This window comes from Protopterus annectens, chromosome 5.part0 (genome assembly GCF_019279795.1).
Source record: "Protopterus annectens isolate FY-2018-M chromosome 5.part0, PAN1.0, whole genome shotgun sequence".
In the NCBI taxonomy this organism is placed as follows: domain Eukaryota; kingdom Metazoa; phylum Chordata; order Ceratodontiformes; family Protopteridae; genus Protopterus; species Protopterus annectens.
In genome coordinates, this window is record NC_056735.1 from 363784305 (window position 1) to 363805624 (window position 21320).

The 21320-nt window shown below is 43.6% G+C and overlaps 1 protein-coding gene across 1 annotated transcript in view; it reads left to right on the plus strand.

Moving 5' to 3' along the window:
* USP9X (ubiquitin specific peptidase 9 X-linked) overlaps positions 1–21320 on the plus strand; it is a 5037693-nt gene that overhangs the window by 3933172 nt on the left and 1083201 nt on the right. The window contains exons 34-35 of the mRNA XM_044071835.1: positions 7199–7233; positions 11633–11683. Coding sequence (XP_043927770.1) covers positions 7199–7233; positions 11633–11683 — 86 coding nt within the window. The remainder of the gene's footprint in view (positions 1–7198; positions 7234–11632; positions 11684–21320) is intronic.

Here is a 21320-nt window from a genome sequence, read left to right on the forward strand (position 1 = left end):
TTGTGGAGGTTACTTCCCTTATTTTGATTATCTGCATTCTGTCTGTGAGCCAGTTGGTAATCCAGTCTGTGACAGGGTCTTCTTCCCAGTTTATTTAGCTTTTCTACAACACCTGAGTGGAGAATTGTCAAAAACTTTGGCCAGGCTGAGGTATGTGGTGTGTACTGTTTTTCCTTCATCCATTGCTTTGGTGACCTTGTAAAAAAAAAAAGATCCACAAGGGTGAGCAGATATGATCAGCCCTTGACAAATCCAAACTGTGATCGGTCTGTTTGGAAGTTCCCCATATTCGTATTGATTGATGATTGTAATTAGCAGGGTCTGTGGAAGATTTTCCCTTCTGCAGGGGAATGAGTGTAGCTGTCCTTATTGATGCTGATTAGCTGTAATTAGCAGGGTCTGTGGAAGATGTTCCCTTATGCAGGGGAATGAGTTTAGCTGTTCTCCATTCACTTAGTACAAAACCTGTATATATAGACTGTGTGTGTTTTTAGAGGTGTGGTTAAATCATGCTTCATGCCATTTAAGATGCATCTAGGGATATTGTCAGGGCCCATATGTAGATCAGAGAGCACGTTATGTGCTGTATCTTTAAGAAGCACATCAGAGACTGAGCATGCATGTATAAATGTTAGGCACGTGCCATTCCTAGTGCCATTTTAATAGTGCAGCCAGAGAGTAAGCATGTATGATTACAGCAATTAGTTTGTATACAAATTACTTAAGTTAGTCAGTAAACTTCTGTCATGCTGTTTGTATAAAATAAAAACTGCTTGAACAGAACCCACGAAGACTCTTCTATTGTGTGTAGAGTAGGAGAGCGACACCACTGATATGCAGTATTTTTAGCTTTTGATAACACTTTCAGGATTTGGTCTTTTGTGGTAGCTGGAGGTGAGCCAGTTTCAGGTATATTTTTAGGGATAGATGGAGGTGGAGAGATGGGTAAAGGTAGAGGTAAATTTATCAGCTAGTTAGCTGTATCTTCAGTCTTTTAGTGTAGGTAACATTGTTCACAATCCGCTTAGAGCATTGCTGTGTTGTGCATTTGAGATTATGAATATAACTAAAAAATGCCATTGTCTTTGGCTTTGGGTAGATATTTTAGCATTAAACTTGGCTTTGGTGGATTTTATTAAGCTGTATGTTTATTTCAGTGTCAAGGGCTCTAACATTCTGGGAATTATTTTTCTTACTTTTGGTCAAAATTATTTTCCTTTTATTATAAAGCCTTTTGATTTTTATGGGTCTAACATGTGGGTTTGTTTCTGGGGTTTGTCACGCACTTGCTCCTGTGGGGTACAGCAGAGCTTAAGATGTTTACATGGTATAGTGCAACTGTGTACATTTCTGCATATTTAGTGGAGTTAACTGGGTTTGGTGGCAGATTGTTTCAGATTGCTTTTGGTGCCATTTTGTATGTTAAACATTTCTGACAGGAATTTTTCATCAGTTTGATTTATTTCTTGTCTCTAATTATGGTACTGTTAGGCAGTTTTTATTAATTTGGTGCTGAAACTAGCCTTTATTTGTTAAAACTGGGGAAATTCTGTGACATGTAGTTTGTTCTTTTAAACTGTGTTACTGAAAGTACTGTCATTTTCTCAGTCCAGTATTCAGAAGTCTCCTTCCTACAGAAATAATACTTAAATTGCAGTTTAGAGGGGGAATACTGGCATTTGTTCATACTTTTACTGGGCTGACCATACAGCCAGTATTTGGTATTGAGCTGGATTGTTTTTTGTCCCTTAACCTGATAGATTCAGATCCTGCCCCCACTCATCCACCATCTATCTCTTGTGCACCTTAAAATAATAGAAATATGCCTCAGCCTATGGCTTGTGACTCTACAGTATCCGTAAGCAATGTATTGGACCACTTGCCTTTTTTTGCCTCCAGGTCCTCTGGTATGGTGTTAGTACCACAGCTCTTCATGACTAAAAGGTTAGAGACATTCTGTGGGGCTGTACCAGTGTCTGGTTCAGGTATGGAAGAACCAAGTGCAGGGGAAAGTCATGTGTGCAAAATCTGTTCCCAGTGTTGATATGAACTCACCCCAGTGATTCTGCCAGTAGTGTAATGGATGTAGAAAAGGAACAAAAGATCTATCATGTCATAGGTTAGCAGTCTCTGACTGGGTTTCCACCTGTGGTGGCTATGGCTAGAGCCATTGTTCAGGCAGTTGTTGATGGGATGCAAATGTGGGATGATCTTCATGTTTCACTGTTGCAGTCCTGACTTGTAAAGTTTCCCGCCGTGGATGCCTTGGCAGGCCGAACTACCAGAGTAAAAATCTTCTCTCCTCCTATGGCTGGCGGATGCCTTTTCCTGATGTCAGTATGCTGTGGTGTAAGTAGAGTCCGCTGATGTCATGACTTCATTTCTTGCCGTTGGAGTTTGAAGCAAATATCCAGTATATTTATCAGTCAGTCCACGCCAGAGTAAATTCTTCAGAAAGCCAAGTACCCCGTTGGGGAATTCTTTCCTTTTACTATCTAATGTCAGACAAAGTTAACAACCGTCTCCATTGTGGAAAACAAATTCCACACCGAGACTTCCACCCCCTTTGTGTAACCTGTTTGGGCCCAGAATACTATGTCCCTAACTGTCAATGTTCTTCATGTTTCATTGTTACAGTCCTAACCTTTGGGATTTCATGCTGTGGAAGTCCTTGGTTGGGCCTACTACCAGAGTAAAAATCTCCCTCCTTCCAAGGCTGTCAGATGCCCTACCCTGACATCAGTACACTTGAGTATAAAGGGAGTTGGCCACTGTCATGATATCGGTCTCTCTTGCTGTCGGAGCCTGAAGCAGTGTTTCATTGCGTCAGTCAATCTGCACCAGAGAGAAGTCTTCTAAAGCTAAGTAACCCATTGGGGAACTCTCTCTTGATTTAACTCGTCTCAGATAAGGTTAACAATGGTCTCTGCTGTGGTAAGCATGTCCTACATTGAGACTTTCATACTTCGTGTCTTACCTGTCTAGGCCCAGATCTCCATGTCTTAGTTGTCGTTTTTGTGCCCATTTCAATTCTAGGACCATTAGGTGTAGAGCCCAAATCTTAGCTAGACATCTTAGTCTGCAATCTTCCTCACGTTCAATGGCATCCACCGGTCACCTGCAAGGCTGAGCTCCCCTAAGAATAAAAAAGACAAGGAAGAAAGACCCAAACTTAGGGCCTCAAATGACAACCATTCACCATCTTCTAGTCCCCCCAAGGCTCATTATTGCTGAGAAAATTAAGGTGCTTTTGCAGCCCCTTTCTGCAACTGAGGTGGTGGTGCAGGCCTCAGGTCTGCCATGCTGTGAAGACCCGTGCCGGGTCTGCCATGCTGTCAAGACCCGTGCCGGGTCGCTCAGCAGATCTTGGCTACTGGCGAGCAGTTTTGCAAGAGCAATTTTCCTTGGAGGCATCAGACTGCACCGGTTCTGCCTTACAAAGAGAATGGTGTCTGGATGGCGGACGTACATAGGCCCATGGCTAAAGCTATTCCTAAGGAGGGTTATATCTCCGGTCCTATGCCTAGGCCTTCATGTCAGTAAGACCTGGTTAGGTTATCTGAGGACCTTATCTCCTTAGTCAGAGTTAGGCACCCTCCTTTGCAGTCTTCCCAAGGTAAAAGGAAGAGGGATCGTTCCCCAGAAGTTTTCTCTGAACCCTCCTGATTCACGTGAGGATTCAGGCCAGGAGGCTTCTGTCTTTGAGGAGGAAACCTTCCTTCCTTCCTATGAAGATTCAGATTCTGAGGAGAATTTGCCTTCATCTCTTCCTCCTGAAGACATATCCTTTGTGGAAACATTTCATGCAATGAGGAAACATTTCCAGTGGAATACCCACACTCTAAAAAGAGGATCAGGGAGTTCCTTGACCTCGCAGAACACAAACCTTAGGCTATTCCTCCTGTACTGGAGGTGGTAGAGGATGTTTTTACGGACTGTTCTGTGAACCCAGAATCTCTAGCTCCAGCCCCTCAAAAACAAGATAGGTTTTACAGGGTGCAGGACTAAAATACCTCTTCAAAACTCCTCTGCTGACCCAGAGGTTGTCACTGCAGGTCACAATGGAGCAAAGGTCAGCTCTTCTAAGAATGCTCTATGTACTGACAATGAAAGCAGGGCCCCTTGACTACCAGTTTGGTATGATAAAATACCAACAAAATATTTTCGATAAAATGAAACAAAATATTTTCCTCCCTGGAGGACAAGAACATTTCTAAGGAATTGTTGGACCTTTGCCATTCCACATCCCAGATGGCTAGACACTCTCTACACTTTGGCTATGATGCTGTAGAGGCCTCTAGCTGAGCACCTGCATCTGGCTGTGTCATTAGAAAGCATGCTTGGCTTAGGGAACAGACCTTACCAGACCATATCAAATTCAAACTTAGATGCTCCCCTGGACAAGGACTTCCATTTTGGGCCAAAGACTGAGGCTATGCTAAAAATAGATGCAAGATGAAGTAAAATCTATGCAAACTGTAAAGGACTTTCCTCCAAATTCAGCCTTTTAGGTTTAGTAAGAATTTTCCCACTAAACACTGGTCAGTCAAAAGGCAGCAGCAATCACAAAGGCTCAGGCAGCGGCCATTGGTTATCCCCAATGCATGGGAGTTCTAGGCCACAGGGCCCTGGCAGAGCGCAACAGTGACTCTCTTCCCACTTCTCACCACCCCTCCCCAGAAAAGATAGGAGGGAAGGCTGTCCTTGTTCAAAGAAAACTGGTCCCTCATTATTTTAGACAAGTGGGTTTTGAGGGTTATCTTGGAAAGTTACAGGCTCACTTTCAAAGACCCGTTAAGATATTCAGGTTACCCAGATATTACAGAAAATCAGAGAGGAGGGCTTTTTCTTAGATTTACAACTTGTGCTGACAGGGCTGAGTGGAAACAGTACCAATTCATCAAATAAGGAATGGATTCTACTCCAGGTTATTCTTGGTTCCCAGAAAGGAAGGATCTTGGCACCCTATCCTAGACCTGTCCACCCTCAGTCAGTCCTTGCTGGTACCAAAGTTCAAAATGTTGACTCTTCAGAAACATCTTTTCATGATCGCCGTAAATAATGTTTTCTTGCACATTCCAATCTTGGAGAGGTTTTCTTCACTTCAGGGCGGTATCAGTCACTGTCAAATCTCTGCACTGCCCTTTGGTTTGTCCACTGCTCCCAGGGTCCTCACAAAGTGTTTAGCCCCTGTAATTGCCTTCTGCTGAACAAAAGGAATCCAGATTTATCCTACCTGGTCTTTCTGAACTCAATTGTCTGCCTGTCCCTCATTCAAGCCATGAGGCAGTCAAAGTTCCTCAAGGATCTAGTCTTCACTAAGACCCTCCTCACCTCTTTGGGGTTCACCAAAATTCTTTGCATATCCAACACAGATCCTTCCACCAGGATAGTTTTCCTGGGGGTTCTTCTGGATTCCTCCCTTCAAAAGGTCTTCTTTGCTCCAGAAAAGGTCTCCTCCTTGACTCTATTTCCAGCACATTATGTAGAGACAATGCCTCTCAGTCAGTGAATTCATCAGCGCATTAGGCTGCATAGCATCTTGTATCCTCATCCCTCTGGCCAGACTCCTTCCCTCTTTTTGCCTACAGTAGTAGTCTGCTTCTTTTGTCTTCAATAACCAGAGGAACCCCTGGGTGGTCACTCTGCAGGCCCCTTTGCTACTTTTGTCCCCTTGCTTATGCTTCATGTTGGGGGCTCCTACCTTCTAAGGGGCAAGAAAAAAACAATGTCATGGTAGGATTCCCTTTATAGCCAAGTGTACTGATGTCAGGAAAGGGCATTTGCCAGCCATAGGAGGAGGGAACATTTTTACTCTATTCTGTCACCAAGGGTTTCCACATCATGAAATCTCACAAGTCAGGACTGCAATATTGAATACACTCAAACATCTACATTTATGTTGTGTACACAGTTGTACTTTCTGAGTAACACTAAAGTTTTTGCACTTGTTCAGCCATCCAGGGATCACAATTTTGAAGGGTATTTGGAATCTGACATCTCAGCAGTGTGAGTCTGAGCTGTCAGCTTTCTCTGATAATGAACAAGTGGAGAAAACCAAATGTTTTTCCCCCGAAATGCTGGCTAGGTTTAGTGATATATTCATTTGGGTGCTTCCCTCCATTAATTCCAGCATTGGATGATGATTAAGAAAGCTTTGCAGTTCTCTATTGAATGAGTCTTTGATTAAAAAGTGTTTGAGAAATTCCGAGTGTGCTTGATGGCACCTGTTCTCCAAGCCCTTTTGTCTGCAGATCCTGCTGCTTTGTCCCCAGTGACATCTTCCAACAAAACAACTAGTCGTCATCAAACCTAGCCCCTTCAGGTAAGACAGGCAAGTGGCTAGAATCTCAGGGAAAGAAGCTGGAAATATCCAGCATGGTAGTCTTTAATGTGTTTTAACTACTAGTGTTTTATGTTGAAGTTTGTGTAAAGATGTATGTAGAGTTTAGACAAATTTGATGCATTGTTACCTGCTGAGCAAAGAGTCTGTCAAAGTAAGTGTCCAGTGTTTCTCTCAAGTATTTAAACTTGCTTTAAGGAGTGTCTTGGAAGGGGCCTATACCATTTCCAGAAATGTATTGACGTCTGCGGTAATGAGGTATGCCTGATTGTATAGTCAAAACGTTTCTGATAAGTTACAAAAATGAGGTTATGAATGCTCCACTTGAATCTGATTGTGTATTTGGTGACAGCTAATCAATCCTTAAACACTGTTCCCAAATTTCTCTCCAGTTTAGCAGGATAATTTTTGGTGGCCCAACAAACAGAAGTCCCAGCCACAAAAAATCCAAAGAATCAAATACAAATGGCAAGATGAGAAAGGTACCAAAACTAAAAAGAAATGTCTTTCCCAAAAAGTATACCCCCCCTTCTACCCTGTGACTGTGCTGAGGGGCATCGATAATCTTTCCCAAGTCCCCTTCTGAGTGCCCTGTCCCAAATGTTAGCTCTCAACAAAGCGGTTTTGCTGTCAGTTTCCAAAAAATGAGTGCTCAACATTGATGTTCTTCGTCTCACATTGCTGCAGTCATAACCTGTGGGTAGTCTGCTGTCCTCGGTCGGCCCGAATACCAAAGTGTTAGGCTGGCGTCGGTCATGGTCGCTCAGATCTGACGTCAGTACGCCGTGGTACTAAAGCGCCTGACCGACGCCATATTCTCAGTCTTTCTTGCCGCATGGTCCGAAGCAGAAGCAGCGTTTGCAAGTGCCGTTCGGCGTCCTGAAATTTTCGTATTCTGAGTTTCAGACCGAAGACCAAGTTGGGCTAAGTACCCCGTTGGGGAATATTTTTGTCTTTTCTTGCCTCAGTTAAATCCGGATGTCAGAAAAAGTTAATAATTGTATTTCTTGTGGGAAACGGATACCTCATAGGGATTACCACTCTCTCTGTATTCCTTGCTTGGGGCCTGAGCACGACGTAGTCGGGTGTCGCTTTTGCGCTAGATTTAATAAGCGCACCATTAAACGCAGGTTAGATTGTGCTAGACTTGTTTTCGGTAAGCGGTGTAACTACAACATGCCGTCGGATACTCAGACGCCCGCTACCGCTAAGAAGCGAAAAGAAAAATCGTTAAAGTCCAAGCAGGATGAGTCGTCCGTTGCGGATGCCGGTTCTTTGGAAACTACGGTGGAATCTGTGGATCCAGCCGAGGTTTCAGCTGAATCTCAGGGGGAGCCTCTAATTTTACAGGAGGTAGCCTCTCAGGAGTTAGGTCAGGCCGAGGGGGCCTCTCAAGTCTCTGTAATCCCTTCTTTACATAAGGTTGTTAGGCCTTCTACTTCTGTCACTAAAGCACCTTCTAAAGCCAGGCCTGGTCTTTCTGGCTCGGGCGTCAGCCCTAGTTCTGCAGGTTCTGTTCCTAAAAAGCATATGCTGAAAATGGCAGAGGATTTGATTACTTTAATCAGAGGTTCTATGCCCCCTCCGGATAAGAGGCCTAGGGTGGAGCCAGAGGTGGAAGGTTTGGAGCATTCCTCAGATTACTCTGAGTCTTCAGCTGAGGACATTCAGGATTTTCCTCCTTATTCTGATTCGGATGCAGAGGATTCTTATCCTTCTGCTTCCCCTCCAGAGGATTTTTCCTTTTCTGAAACCCTGCATTCCATGAGGGAGCATTTTAAGTGGGAAGGTCAGGATTTCTCAGATTCTCGGAAGAGGCTTAGGGAATTTTTGTTTTTACAACAGCATAGGCCCTTGGCTATTCCCCCTGTTTTGGATGTTGTTCAGGATGTTTTTTTCTGAGGCTTCCCTTAATCCTGATTCTTTACCTCCTGCCCCTGTCAAGCCAGACAGGTATTACAGAGTGCCAGAGGCTCATAAATATTTGTATAAGAGTCCTAGAACTGACCCGGAAACTATTAGCCAGGGACCTAAGGGTGTCAGGGCTTCTGTTGTAAAGAATCCAGTTCCTCTGGATAAAGATTCTAGAGCTTTGGATATGTGGGGTAAAAAAGTGTATACTTCCTCCACTCTAGCGATGAGGGCTTTAAATTGCCAGTTTCATATGCTGAAGTACCAGAATTTTCTCTTAGGTCAGTTGAAATCTAAGGTAGATGCTTTAGCTGAGGGTATAGAGTGTAAGGAATTGCAGGATTTAGTTCATGCCTCTGATCAGGTAGGTAAGCATTCTTTGCAGTGTGGCTTTGATGCTCTTCAGGCTTCTTCCAGGGTGGCTGCCACTGGTTCAGTTATTCGTAGGCACGCCTGGCTTAAGGATCAGAATTTGTCAGAGCATGTTAAAGCTCGAATTTTGGATGCTCCCCTTCAATCTGAAGTTCTGTTTGGTTCTCCTGTGGAGTCAGTTTTGAAGAAAATGGAAGACAAAGCTAAGTCCATGCAGACAGTTAAGGAATTTTTACAGGTGCAGCCCCCTATGTTTAGCAGAAATTGGCCTGCAAAGGGATGGGCTTATCCTTCTGATTTACAGTCTAGGGGCAGATCTAGACGTGGTAGGGGCAGGGCTCATGCTCAGGGTTCTTTCAGACCTAGGACGTGGAGTTCCCCTGCACAATCTTCCAGTGAGGGCAGGGGTCAGCCTTTTCGTAAACAGACCCAATGACCTGTTTCCTCCAGCTGCCAGATCCCTCCTGTCTGGCAGCTCCTCTAGGAGGAAAGTTGGCACTTTTCAAGCAAAATTGGCTTTTAGTTACCCAGGACAAATGGGTGTTGGACATTATAGATCGAGGCTACAAGTTTTATTTTCACACCTTGCCTCCTTTCAAGGGCATGCCAGACGTTCCTCCTCAGCAAAAGCTGGAGGCTCACAAGCAGATTTCTTTACTTTTAAAAATGGGGGCTATCCAGGGGGTCCCTCCGACAGAAGTAGGCCTAGGATTTTATTCTCGCCTGTTCCTTGTGCCAAAGAAAGGAAACACTTGGAGGCCAATTCTTGATTTGTCTATTCTCAACACATACCTGGACATTCCAAAATTCAAGATGTTAACTTTGCAGCAACTTCTGCCTCTGCTAGGCAAAGATCACTGGATGGTAACTCTGGATCTCAAAGAGGCTTATCTTCACATTCCTATCAGGCCCAGCTGCAGGTGGTTCCTGCGTTTTCGGGCTGGTACTTTTCATTATCAGTTCTCTGCATTGCCCTTTGGCTTATCTACTGCGCCCAGGGTGTTCACAAAGGTCCTGGCTCCTGTGATAGCCTTCTTAAGACTAAGAGGAATACAAATTTATCCTTATCTGGACGATTGCCTGATTCTTGCTCAAGACAAAGTCAAGTTACTTCAGCATCTGCAGTATGTAATGGCAGTGTTAAGGTGCCTAGGGTATTCTGTGAACGAAACAAAGTCCAGTCTATTGCCCTCTCAGGACATGTGCTTTCTGGGTGTGAGACTGAATACAGCCTCTCAGATGGCTTTTCTGACCCCGGACAAACAAAGAAATCTTCCCCTTTACTTCCAGCAATTATCCCTACTGTCCAGGCTGACTGCAAGGACAGTCCTTCAAGCCTTGGGGTTCATGGCATCTTGTATTCTGGTACTTCCCAATGCCAAACTACATATGAGGAAGCTACAGTGGTATCTCAAAAGTGTATGGACTCAACACTGCCACGATTTGGACACTGTCATTCAGATAATACCTTGCATCCAAAAGGAATTTTTGTGGTGGGCTCAGGAATGTCACCTAAACAAGAGACTCTCTGTGATCCGACCAGAGGCGAGTCAGATCTTAACGACAGATGCCTCAGACATGGCTTGGGGAGCACACTTCAATGGGAAATGGATTCAAGACACGTGGCCTCCCAGACTACAGCATTTGCATATCAACATGAAGGAGATGTTAGCAGTCCAATTTGCACTGATGGCTTTCAAGGATCTACTTCAACCAGGACAGGTGTTGATTCAAACAGACAACACAACAGTCATGTGGTACATCAACAAGCAGGGGGGAACTCATTCGTACCCTCTTTGCAGACAAGCTATGATTTTGTGGGAGACTGCTCTGAGTTTGCACCTCACTCTTCAAGCAAGGTTTCTGCCAGGAGCACAGAATTCCTTAGCAGATGTTTTGAGCAGACATATGGTGGATCCCCACGAGTGGAAATTGGATCCTCATGTAGTTCTACAATTGACAGTGGCTTGGGGAACTCCAGACATAGATCTGTTCGCTTCACCACTAAATTTCCAAGTGCCAAAATTTTGCACAAAGATGTTTCACCCAAAAGCTTGGAAAGTGGATGCTCTATCTTTCAGTTGGAACAATCTTCACGTCTATGCCTTTCCTCCTCTGCCTCTCCTTCCCAAGGTGCTCTTGAAGGTCAGATAGGACAAGCCTTGCATGATTCTAATAGCTCCAGATTGGCCACGTCAACACTGGTACCCTCTGCTGAGGAGTTTAGTACGGGAGCCTCCTTGGCCTTTGCCATCAATTCCACACCTTTTGTCCCAGGCAAGCAATCACTTCCTCAATGTCAGGATTCAGTCCCTGCATCTGACAGCCTGGCATATTCTGTTCTAGACCCTGGGGGGTCGCAGCTTCCTCAACAAGTTTTGAATGTCATTTTGGAAGCCAGACGGCCTAGTACAAGGAAAGTTTATGCTGATAAATGGAGGAGATTTTTTTTTTGGAGCAGAACAAAGAGCTTTGATGTTTCAGTGCCTAATTTGAGTGTTGCACTTCAGTATCTTACAGAATTATTAGACAAGGGTTTGTCTTTCTCCTCTGTAAAAGTTCATGCTGCAGCCATTTCTGCTCACTATGACTGTGACCCACCATTATTCTCTCACCCTTTGTTTAAGCAATTTCTTAGAGGGGCAAAGAACATAAGACCCCCACGTAGAGCTCCTACTCCTTCCTGGGATCTCAATTTTGTGTTGGAAAAGCTTGCTTTACCTCCTTTTGAGCCTGCAGCTACATCTGAGTTGAAGTTTTTGTCTTGGAAGACTGTTTTTTGTTGGCCATTACGTCTGCTAGAAGGGTATCTGAATTACAGGCCCTAATGGCAGTTGAACCCTTCCTGATATTTCATAAGGATAGGGTATCCCTGCGTACTAACCCTACTTTTATGCCTAAAGTTGTTTCTAATGTGGCCTTAAACCAATCTGTTCATTTGCCTACTTTTTATGCTGATCCCCAAATTAAAGGGGAAAAAAATTTGCACTCTTTGGATATTCACAGGCAGTTGCGTTATTATTTGAGCAGAACTAAAGGGTTCAGGCAGTCTCAACAGTTTATTAATTTCTTTTGCCTTGGGTTCACAAGGAAAACATGTTTCAAAACAAACTATTTCTAAGTGGATTGGCCATTGTATTGCTTTTTGTTATTCTCATCATGGAAAGGATGTTCCGGCTGGAATCAGACCTCATTCCACTAGGGCGACTGCCACTTCTACTGCCTTTTAAGGAGTAGCTACTAAGGATATTTTGGAGGCAGCTACTTGGAGTTCAGTGCACACTTTTTCTAAACATTACCATCTCCCTCTTTATTCCAAATCTAGGGTTGGGTTTGCCACTGCAGTTTTACAGGGCATGTTAGCAGCTCCTAATGCTTTCTGATTTTGCCAACCTCCCTTACCTTTGCTTTGGGATTCTACCCACAGGTTATGACTGCAGCAATGTGAGACGAAGAACATAGTACAGTTTTGTACCTACCATAAATGTAGATGTTCGAGGATCCACATTGCTGCAGTCCAATTTTCCCTCCCTCCTTCCCCTCTGTAGTTTGGGGTTGCTGTGTTGCTTTTGGGGTAATTATTTTTCTTTATTGGTGATTGGGTATTTTTTCTATTTTTTGGCTATGGCCTTTCTTTTTTAGGCCTTCTGACATCTGGGGCAAGAAAGACTGAGAATATGGCGTCGGTCAGGCGCTTTAGTACCACGGCGTACTGACGTCAGATCTGAGCGACCATGACCGACGCCAGCCTAACACTTTGGTATTCGGGCCGACCGAGGACAGCGGACTACCCACAGGTTATGACTGCAGCAATGTGGATCCTCGAACATCTACATTTATGGTAGGTACAAAACTGTACTTTATCAGAGATTGCAGGTGGCAGTGGCTAAAACATCCGCTTCAGTTCAAGGGGGTGCCACTTTACCCACTGTATCAGACCTTGTTATTCCCTCCCTTACCCCAAGAAATGCTGGACTCTGGTCAGAACTGGTCCCTCCTTCAGAAAGAATCTTCTTCTTTTGGCTTTTTCCCGGTCAGGGGTTGCCACAGCGGATCATCTGTCCACTCATGATTGGCATTGGAGTTTTACAGTGTCGAGTTTCCAGCCCGGCGCCCAACCTTCCACAGAAGGCACACACACACTCACACCTAGGGCCAATTTAGTGTCTCCAATCCGCCTACTGCATGTCTTTGGGATGTGGGAGGAAACCGGAGCACCCGGAGGAATCCCACGCGACCACAGGGAGGACATACAGACTCCCCACAGAAGGCACCCCAGCATCGAACCGGAGAACCTCTTGCTGTGAGGTGGCAATGCTAACCGCTGCACCACCGTGGCCGCCCCTCCTTCAGAAAGAATAAAATGTTTTATTCCAAAATTTTCCTGGTTCCTGGAAAAAGAGTTGTCTGTGTTGAACCCATCCTTTTTGAATACCCTTGTCAAGGTCTTCAAGTTCAAGATACTCACCCTGCAGACAGTGCTTTCCTCTCTTGCCAGACTGCTGCCTTATGGTGGCCCTGGACTTTAAGGATATGTATCACTCTATCCCCATTGCTCATTGCTTCATGTGACAACTGAGAGTTTGTTTTTTTGGTTTGCACTAGCAGTACTCTGCATTGCACTTCGCACCATCCACAGCACCTTGAGTGTTGACCAAGTATGCCTTGCTCTGGTAGTGGCTCACTGCTGGATTGTGGGCATTCACATCATTCCGTACTTGGATGACTTTCTGATATTTGCAGTCTCTGTATCCAGGCATTTGGAATCACTTGAAGATGTTGACCTTACTTGCCCAGCTAGGATTCAAGTTGAATCTTCAGATATCATGTCTGACACACTTGCAAAATCTTAACATTCTTTGGGTGTTTAATCATCTCTGACAAAAGAATGACCTTTCTTCCTGAAAATAAGGTCCAGTCTTTCCAGATGGTGTTTAATGAATTTTCCAGGAGGAACTTTGCCTTGGCAAGAGAATTTCTTAAAATTCTAGGACTTGTAGCATTCATGATGCTCATGATACCACTGCCCATCTCAGCATGAGGAGAATTCAGTGGTATATCGAGTTGTTGGACCCAGCACCTACATTCCCTGAAATATGGACACCACCACAGTGATGTGGTAGCTCAACATACAAGGGGAGTACAAGGTCATACCCTCTGTGCCGGTTGGCGGTGATAGCTTGGGAGCTAACTTTACAGCATTCTTTGACTCTTCAGGCATAATATTTTTTGTCAAAGCAAAACATGGCAAAATGACTAAGCAGATCCTGGGTAGACCTGCACAGGTGGCAGACCAAGGCAGTGGAGTTCCAGGATCTAGTCCAGATGTGGAGAATGCTTCAAATAGATCTGTTTGCCTTTCAAAGTAGACAGCTAGAGAAATTATGTGCCAGACCTCCTTGCAACCATGCTTGTTGGACAAACACATTCTTATTCCTTAGGACAATAATCTTCCTGTGTGCATTTCCATCCTTTCCATTAATTCACAAGGTGCTTCACAAGGTTCAGAAAGAAATGCCGAAAGGTATTGTGGCAACCCCATATTGCCCCATACAGTCTTTTCTCCCTTTTAATGGGATTGGCCGAGGGCAATTACCACAGATTTTCTAACACAGTAAATTTACTCATACAGTCTTGTTGATTGGTGCATTCCAGTTTGGAACAGTTACAACTAACAGCCTGGATGATTCAGTCTTGCTCTGTTTAGGCACTTGTTTCATAAGGATGTACAGCAGGTGTTAACTCATTCCCTCCAGTAGATTTCTTTTAAGTGTGCACCTGTAACTCCCAGTGGGTGTGGCTTCAGCCTTGAAAGTTATCACCTTACAGTTCTTCCAAATACTAATTGATAGAGGTCATACATCAATACAATTGTGTTTGCCATCATGCATGTTTCAAGATAAAATATTCTGATACCTTGTATGTAGCATGGTTTTGGAAATATCAATGCAAAGGTTGGGAGGGTGGCTTAATGGTTAAGGTGTTTGCCTTACAAACACAAGGTTTCTCACTGGGGATAATTGGCTAGGCTTAAAATGTCTCGCAAGGGCAGTTAGCCTAGTACTAATCTATGAACCTAAATATGAACAGGCAATATGTAACGCCTAGAAGCACAGTAGGAGGTAACTGCAGAAACGCCTGGAGACGTCACTCAGCTGTAATGAGGCCAGAAAATTTGTTATTAATGAGTCTTATGTTTCCAAATGGATGATGTTTTATGAGTAGTTCCTAAATAGTAACAGAGGGTCCCTTGAGGTTAACATCCCTCTGGTCTTACAATAAGCCACCCTGAAGCAGATCGCAAAAGTATTTTATGCATCTATTGAGGTGTATTCAGCGTCCATCTCTGCCTGTATGCTACCATATCGTCCTCTTTCTTCTGCTCTGTTGGTAAGACAGTTCATGAAAGGAGTATTGCATGTGAGACCCCCTCACAAGCAAGTTTCTCCTTCATGGGGTGTCAACTATGTTCTGGACAAATTGGCCTTGCCACCTTTTAAACCTGCTGCTCCAGTTGATTTGGAGTTCTTAATGTGGAAAACTGTTTTACTTATTGCTTGAACATTTGCAAGGTGGGTTTCTGAGCTGCAAACTCACATGGTAAGAGAAAATTTCCTGATTTTCTACAGGGATAGGATTGTGTTTATGGTGAAAGTGGTCTCATTATACACCCTTTGTCAGTTTGTTAACCTCCCTGTGTTCTTCCCAGAATGTATGAATAAGGGAGAGAGGATACCTCGTCTTTAATTTGCTTTGGCAGCTCAGGTACCACCTTGACAGAACAAAACCCTCTAGGAAGGCTGAAAGGCATTTTATTTCATATGCAGGGACAGGTAAGGGTCAGCCTGTTCTCTAAACAAATGATTGCACATTGGTTGTCCTCTGAATTTTTGTTACACACACCATGGCAAGACAAATCCGGGCAAGTTAAAGCTGCATTCTTCTTAGGCCTTTTTCTTCCCAGTGGCATTTTAGAAAGGAGTGGACTCTAGAGGCAGCAACTTGGTCCTCTGTCCCTACCTTTTATAAAGCACTACAGATTGGATGCCTTTTCTAAATGCAGAGCAAACATCACTAGGAACTTTCTCCAGGGGCTCCTGGACCCTTATCTTTTCTATCTCAAGTTGGGTAAGCTTTGGGAATCTACCCATATTGCAAATAAGGCAGTGTGTTATACAAACATTTACTGTTACAGGTAAATAGGGCTTTTGCATCTGTACTTTACTACCCCCCCCCCCCCCCGCCAGGTCTCACCGGGGACCTTAGCCACACACTTTCTGGAATCTGCCACATTGTCTGCCCCCCCTGCCTGGTACTCCCTTTACAAGACCTACAGATGGGGGAGGTTGGAACACTGCACCAGAGTGAAATCTGCAGACTGGGCACAACCTTGGCTTTCTAGATGTCAGCAACTCCAGGCTTTATCTGCAGGACCTTGTCAGTTTAGCCAAGGATACTATGTATTATTTGATCCAGACAGTAGAGCTGTAACAGAACCTCTGCCCCAGGAACAACTTCTGCCAAAAAGAAGAGCCCCCGCCTCAGGGATCTTCAGTCTCCTATGACTTGAATGAATTGAATGAAGATGAGTTGGCATGTGTGGACCAAATTTCCTAAGGTTCATATGCCAACTCTGAGGCAAATGAAAACTTGCCTCAGCCTCACCACCTGAGGACTCTTCATTTGGAAGAGACTCCGTCCAAAGATGGAAGAAGTCTTTCAGTTGAGAGGGTAAGCATTAGTTAATCTAAGAGGAGAGAGCATTTCGTAGACTTTCTGAGCACAATTGTCTGGCTATTCTCTAATTCTAGAAGTTGTGGATAATGATATTCGACCCACTTGCCTGCCGCCTCCCAACCCCACTGCCCCATGGAAACCTAACATTTTTACAAGGTCCTCAGCTCTCATAAACACCTTTAAGAACCCCATAGCAGGTCCTGAAGTGGTTTCCTCAGGACCCAAGGAAGCCATAGGCAGTGCCTCTGGAAAACACTTGCCCAGTTGCAATAACATGTACGCATTAGCTCCCTTAGCCATGAGCTTTAAATAGCCAGTTCCATATGACTAACTTCCAGAAATCTCTCTTGGACCAGGAGAAGCAGAACTGGATGGGTTAGAAGATAACAGTGCCCCAGAAAGAACTGTTAGAACTCTGCAGCACTTTTTCTTAGGTAACAGACTATTCTTTACACCGTGGTTTAGATACTTTGGAAGCATCAAGTAGTGCAGCTGTTCACAGTCTATAATTGGAAGACTTTCTTGTTTAAGAGAGTAGTCTCTTCCTGATCAAGTCAAATCAGAAATACTTGATTCTCCACTTGACAGGTATTTTCTGTTTGGGCTCAAATTATATTTAAAAAAAATGGAGGACAAGACTGAGTCCCTGTAAACTATAAAGGACTTTCTGCAAGTACAGTCCGTGAGGTTTTGTTGAAATTGCTCAGAGTTGTGGTCCTTTCCTGCTTGCAACCAAGACAAAGGCGCATGAGGACCAGGATAAAATATCTGCAGAGAGGGTGGCAAGCTGAACAGTGATCTATGCCTAGCATACACCAACCCCTAGGGAGTCCGGCAAGGGGACAAACATGACTCAGTAGAGCATTTCCCTGTCCTTCCCCCAACCCAGAGCAGTCTTCCTCCAGCAAAGCTCTGATGCAGGCTTTCTGTCTTTACACAGGTGGCAAAACGTATCCCATGAAAGTTTTTCTTTCAGATAATGACAGTGTACAAATTCCAGTTTGTTTCCCTGTGAAGGCCCAGGTATCCATTCCTTCCCAAAAGGCATCTCAGGAAGGCTCATGTCCAAGTAGAGCTCCAAAGAACCAGTCCCTATAAAAGAACTGAAAACAAGGCACTGACCAAGACCTTTCCAAGTACTATCAAAAGAAACAACCTGAGGACCAGTTTTAGACCTGTCAAGACTAAACAGGTTATTAGTGGCCCCCTGCATTCAGGGTGCTTACTCTACAAAAGTTCCTGTCCGTGATTTTCCATCAGGCATTCACAGTCACCTTAGATCTAAAAGATCTGTGCATCCATTTCCCCTTAGCAAAGAAACGCTGGCTTTATCTTCACTTCAGAGCAGGTGTGAACCAGTTTGGTTTATCTACCACTACCAGTGTGTTGGCAAAATGTCTGGCTCCAGTAATTGCCCTTTGCATGACTAAAGGCATGTATATATGCCTTTGCCTTGACAGTTGCTGGATTCAAGCAAGTTTCATGAAGAAGCTAAAAGCTTCTCTTCATCTAATCATGACCTGCCTTTTAAACCTGGCATTCTCCTTGCACTTAAGTCCAACCTCACACCCACAAACATATTGTTTACAGGAGCCTTGCTGGACACAGAAAAACAAAGGGCCTTTCTTCCCCCTGACACGGTATTTCAGAACACTAGCCCAGCAGGAGGTGGTGTCAACCAGAGAACTAGTATTATATAGTGTCCTACATTCTGTTGGTCCCCCAAGCAAAGCTTTCTATGAGGAAGATATGGTGGTTCCTGAAGAATGTGTGATGTTAGCACAAACACCCTCTAAACCTCAAAATAAAGCTTCTGTCTAAAAAGAGAACAGTGGCATGATGTTATTGAAACAAATGTGAAAACCAGACACCAAAGTGATGTGGTATGTAAACAGGGATGTACATACACCTACCCACTCTGCTGCCTAGCATTGTAGCTCTGGGATATGGCACAAGTGATGGGGTTGCACCTAATAGTATAACATCTCTCCAACGAAAACAACCTTGCAGCCCCTCTGAGCAAATCAGTCTTAGATCCCCATGAGTAGATTCTAAAGAGAAACAAATCTTCAAGAAAATGACACGGAAATGGGGTGGGCCAAAAATGGACCTTTTTGCTTGTAAAGAAGACATGCTTTTAGTGTTGTTCAGGGGCTCCAGACAACAGAACTTGGAGGACAGATGCCTTCTTCCCATATCCAGGTGTATTTCTGTATGTTTTCCCCTCCCATACCTGTCATCTCCTGGTTGCAGATCAGGGCGGAAAGACTGCGAGTGATCTTAATTGCACCTTTCTGGCCCAGGCAGCATTGGTTCCCTCTGTTACATAACTTGAGTAGACTAGAACCATGGATGCTACCACAGGAGGTGGATCTTTTGGCCCAGGACAAAGGAGCTACCCTCCACCCCAAATTGCGTAAGCCTGAATTATATGATTCTTATTTTTTTGGGTCCGCTATTGGACAAGGACATCCTACTTATCTGGAACGAGGTCAGAAGACCCAGTACTAGAAAATAGTGCATTTCTAAATGGAAAATGTTCACTGTATGGCTCCAGTACAAAAGCCAACAACTTGTACTAACTAATGTTTCCTTGGTTTTATGGTATTTGGCAGAGCTTTTCAGCTAAGATCGTATTAAAAGTCATGCTTCTACTGTATTTGCTTTCCTGCCATTACAGCACCTTTGTTTTATCAGCCTGTAATGAAATAGTTCCCCAAAGGCATCATCAATCTAAGGCCATCCAGGAGGTCCTCATGCAGCTTTCTGAAACCTCAGTTTTCTGTTTGACAGGCTCTTTTGCCCCCACCCCACCCCCCTGAGCCTGCTGCTTCTACAGGCATCAAATTCTTATTGCCTTCCTAGTAGCCATCACCTCATCTAGGAGAATCTCTGAGTTATAGGTACTAATGACTAAAGAATCCTTCCCCAGGTTTCACCAGATCGTGTTTCACTGAGAACTGTCCCTACAGTTCAGCTCCCTGCTTTTCTCCCCAATACACAGAATAAGGAGAAGAGAACCTTTAAACATTCCTGGATGTGCAGAAACAGCTTAGGTTTTAATTGGATAACACGCAGAAACTTCAAGTCTCAGAAACATTTTGTGGTCTTTGCTCCTAACAAAAAAATGGGAAAACTGTAACCAGTTTTAACAGTAGTGAGTCTGGTAAGATTTTTGCAGTAGAATCTGGCGACTGTTGTAGCATTGTTCAGCTTTACAACAAAGTGAGGCTTATAAGGGTGATCATGATAGGACCTCCTTATAAGAGAGAGGTAAGAGGTTATTGGTAGCTAGAGTTACCTGGGCAGAATTTGTATGGAATCCCTTTACTCTGTAGGAGTACACAGTTTTTAATTGATATCTTGATGCTGTTGTGGTTATGTAAAATGAATTTAAAATTGTTGTCAGTTGTCATGGCAAGTAGTTTTTATTTGCTGAATAACTTCAATCATTCTATTATTTTATGAAGAAATTTTAAAGTTTTTTTTTCATGGAAATGGGAGTTTGGAAAAAAAAGTAATTTAGTTTTTTGGATATTTATTATTAGGTGATTAAGAGTTAGACTTCTTGAAGAATTCTTTGAAGATACATTAGTTTGTTGAAAATGCATATTGGGTTAGGATTGTCAGCATATTGCATGAGGGAAGCTTGCAGAGAGGATTTATATAGATTGTTGGTGACTGTATTGGCGTAGAGAGATGAGAATGAAGCCCAGCGGCTTGCCAGTATTGGCAGGAAGGAAAGTAGAAAAGTTGGAGAGCCATTTAACACACTGGTATCTGTAAAGTAATTGTTAAGACATAGTAGTGTGGGTTGTGATAGCTGGCAGAGAAGTTTTTGTAGAGAGAGTAGATAAAAACTTTAGAAAGAACAAGGAATATAGAATAAATGAGTTTGCCTTCTTCTCTGGCTTTAATAGTATCTGTGAAGGCTAATAAGGCCATGGCAGTGCTATGGGGTTGGTCTAAAACAGTCTGTGTGAGGATCAGGAGCTTTTCCTGAAGGATTTGTTGAAGTTGCTTGTGAATGTACTTCTCCAAAAGTTTTGACAAAGGGGGATAGTATGGTGATAGGTCTGAGATTGATTGTATCAGATGAGGTGGTTCTTTTTAATTTCTCCAAATCTTTTGGGTTTCTAATACCATGATGGGAATGGACCCCATTCCTATGTCAAAGTACGATTGAAGTTCATGAAATTAGTATTGTTTCACACTCTGTCAGCCAAAAGTGCTCTTCGGAGTATCCGGAATGTGCCCAGTAATGACGACTCCTGTAATTCGTATGGAGTTGTGTATTGGTACCATATCTAAATATGATTGTAGACTCTCTTTTTATAAGACCCATTGCTCCTACTGCTATTGGAACTAGCTGGGTATCCTTCTTCCACATTGCTCTCGTTTCTGCTTGCAGATCCTGATATTTTATAACTTTGTCTCTCTCTGTACGCAGGACACTATAGTCACTGGGTGTGGCGATTTCAATGATCGATGCTACTTTTGTCTTCTTTTCTTGGACTATTATATCTGGTTTTCTAGCATCTATATTTTGAATTGTTGGTAATGGATGATTCCATGTGATGTAGACTTCATTTTCTATGATGCCTTGTGGCTCATTTTTCCAGTGCTTTTCAGCCACTTCAAAACCATAATGTTTGCACAACCCCCAGTGCAACAGTCTTGCCACATTATTATGCCTTTCAGTATAGAGACCTTCTGCCATTATTATGTCACAACCAGCAATGAGGTGTGTGACTGTTTCCAGTTCACTTTTACAAAACCTACATTTGTCTGATGTTCTTCGTGTTTCACTGTTGCAGTCATTACATTTGGGTAATCTGCTGGCAGGTTGCCCTCAGTCGGCCTGAATTCCAAAGTCTTGGGTCCTGCGTCGGTTGCTGTCTTCTCTTCCATGACATCAGCGGTATAAAACATGCAACCAACGTCATTTTCTTTAGTC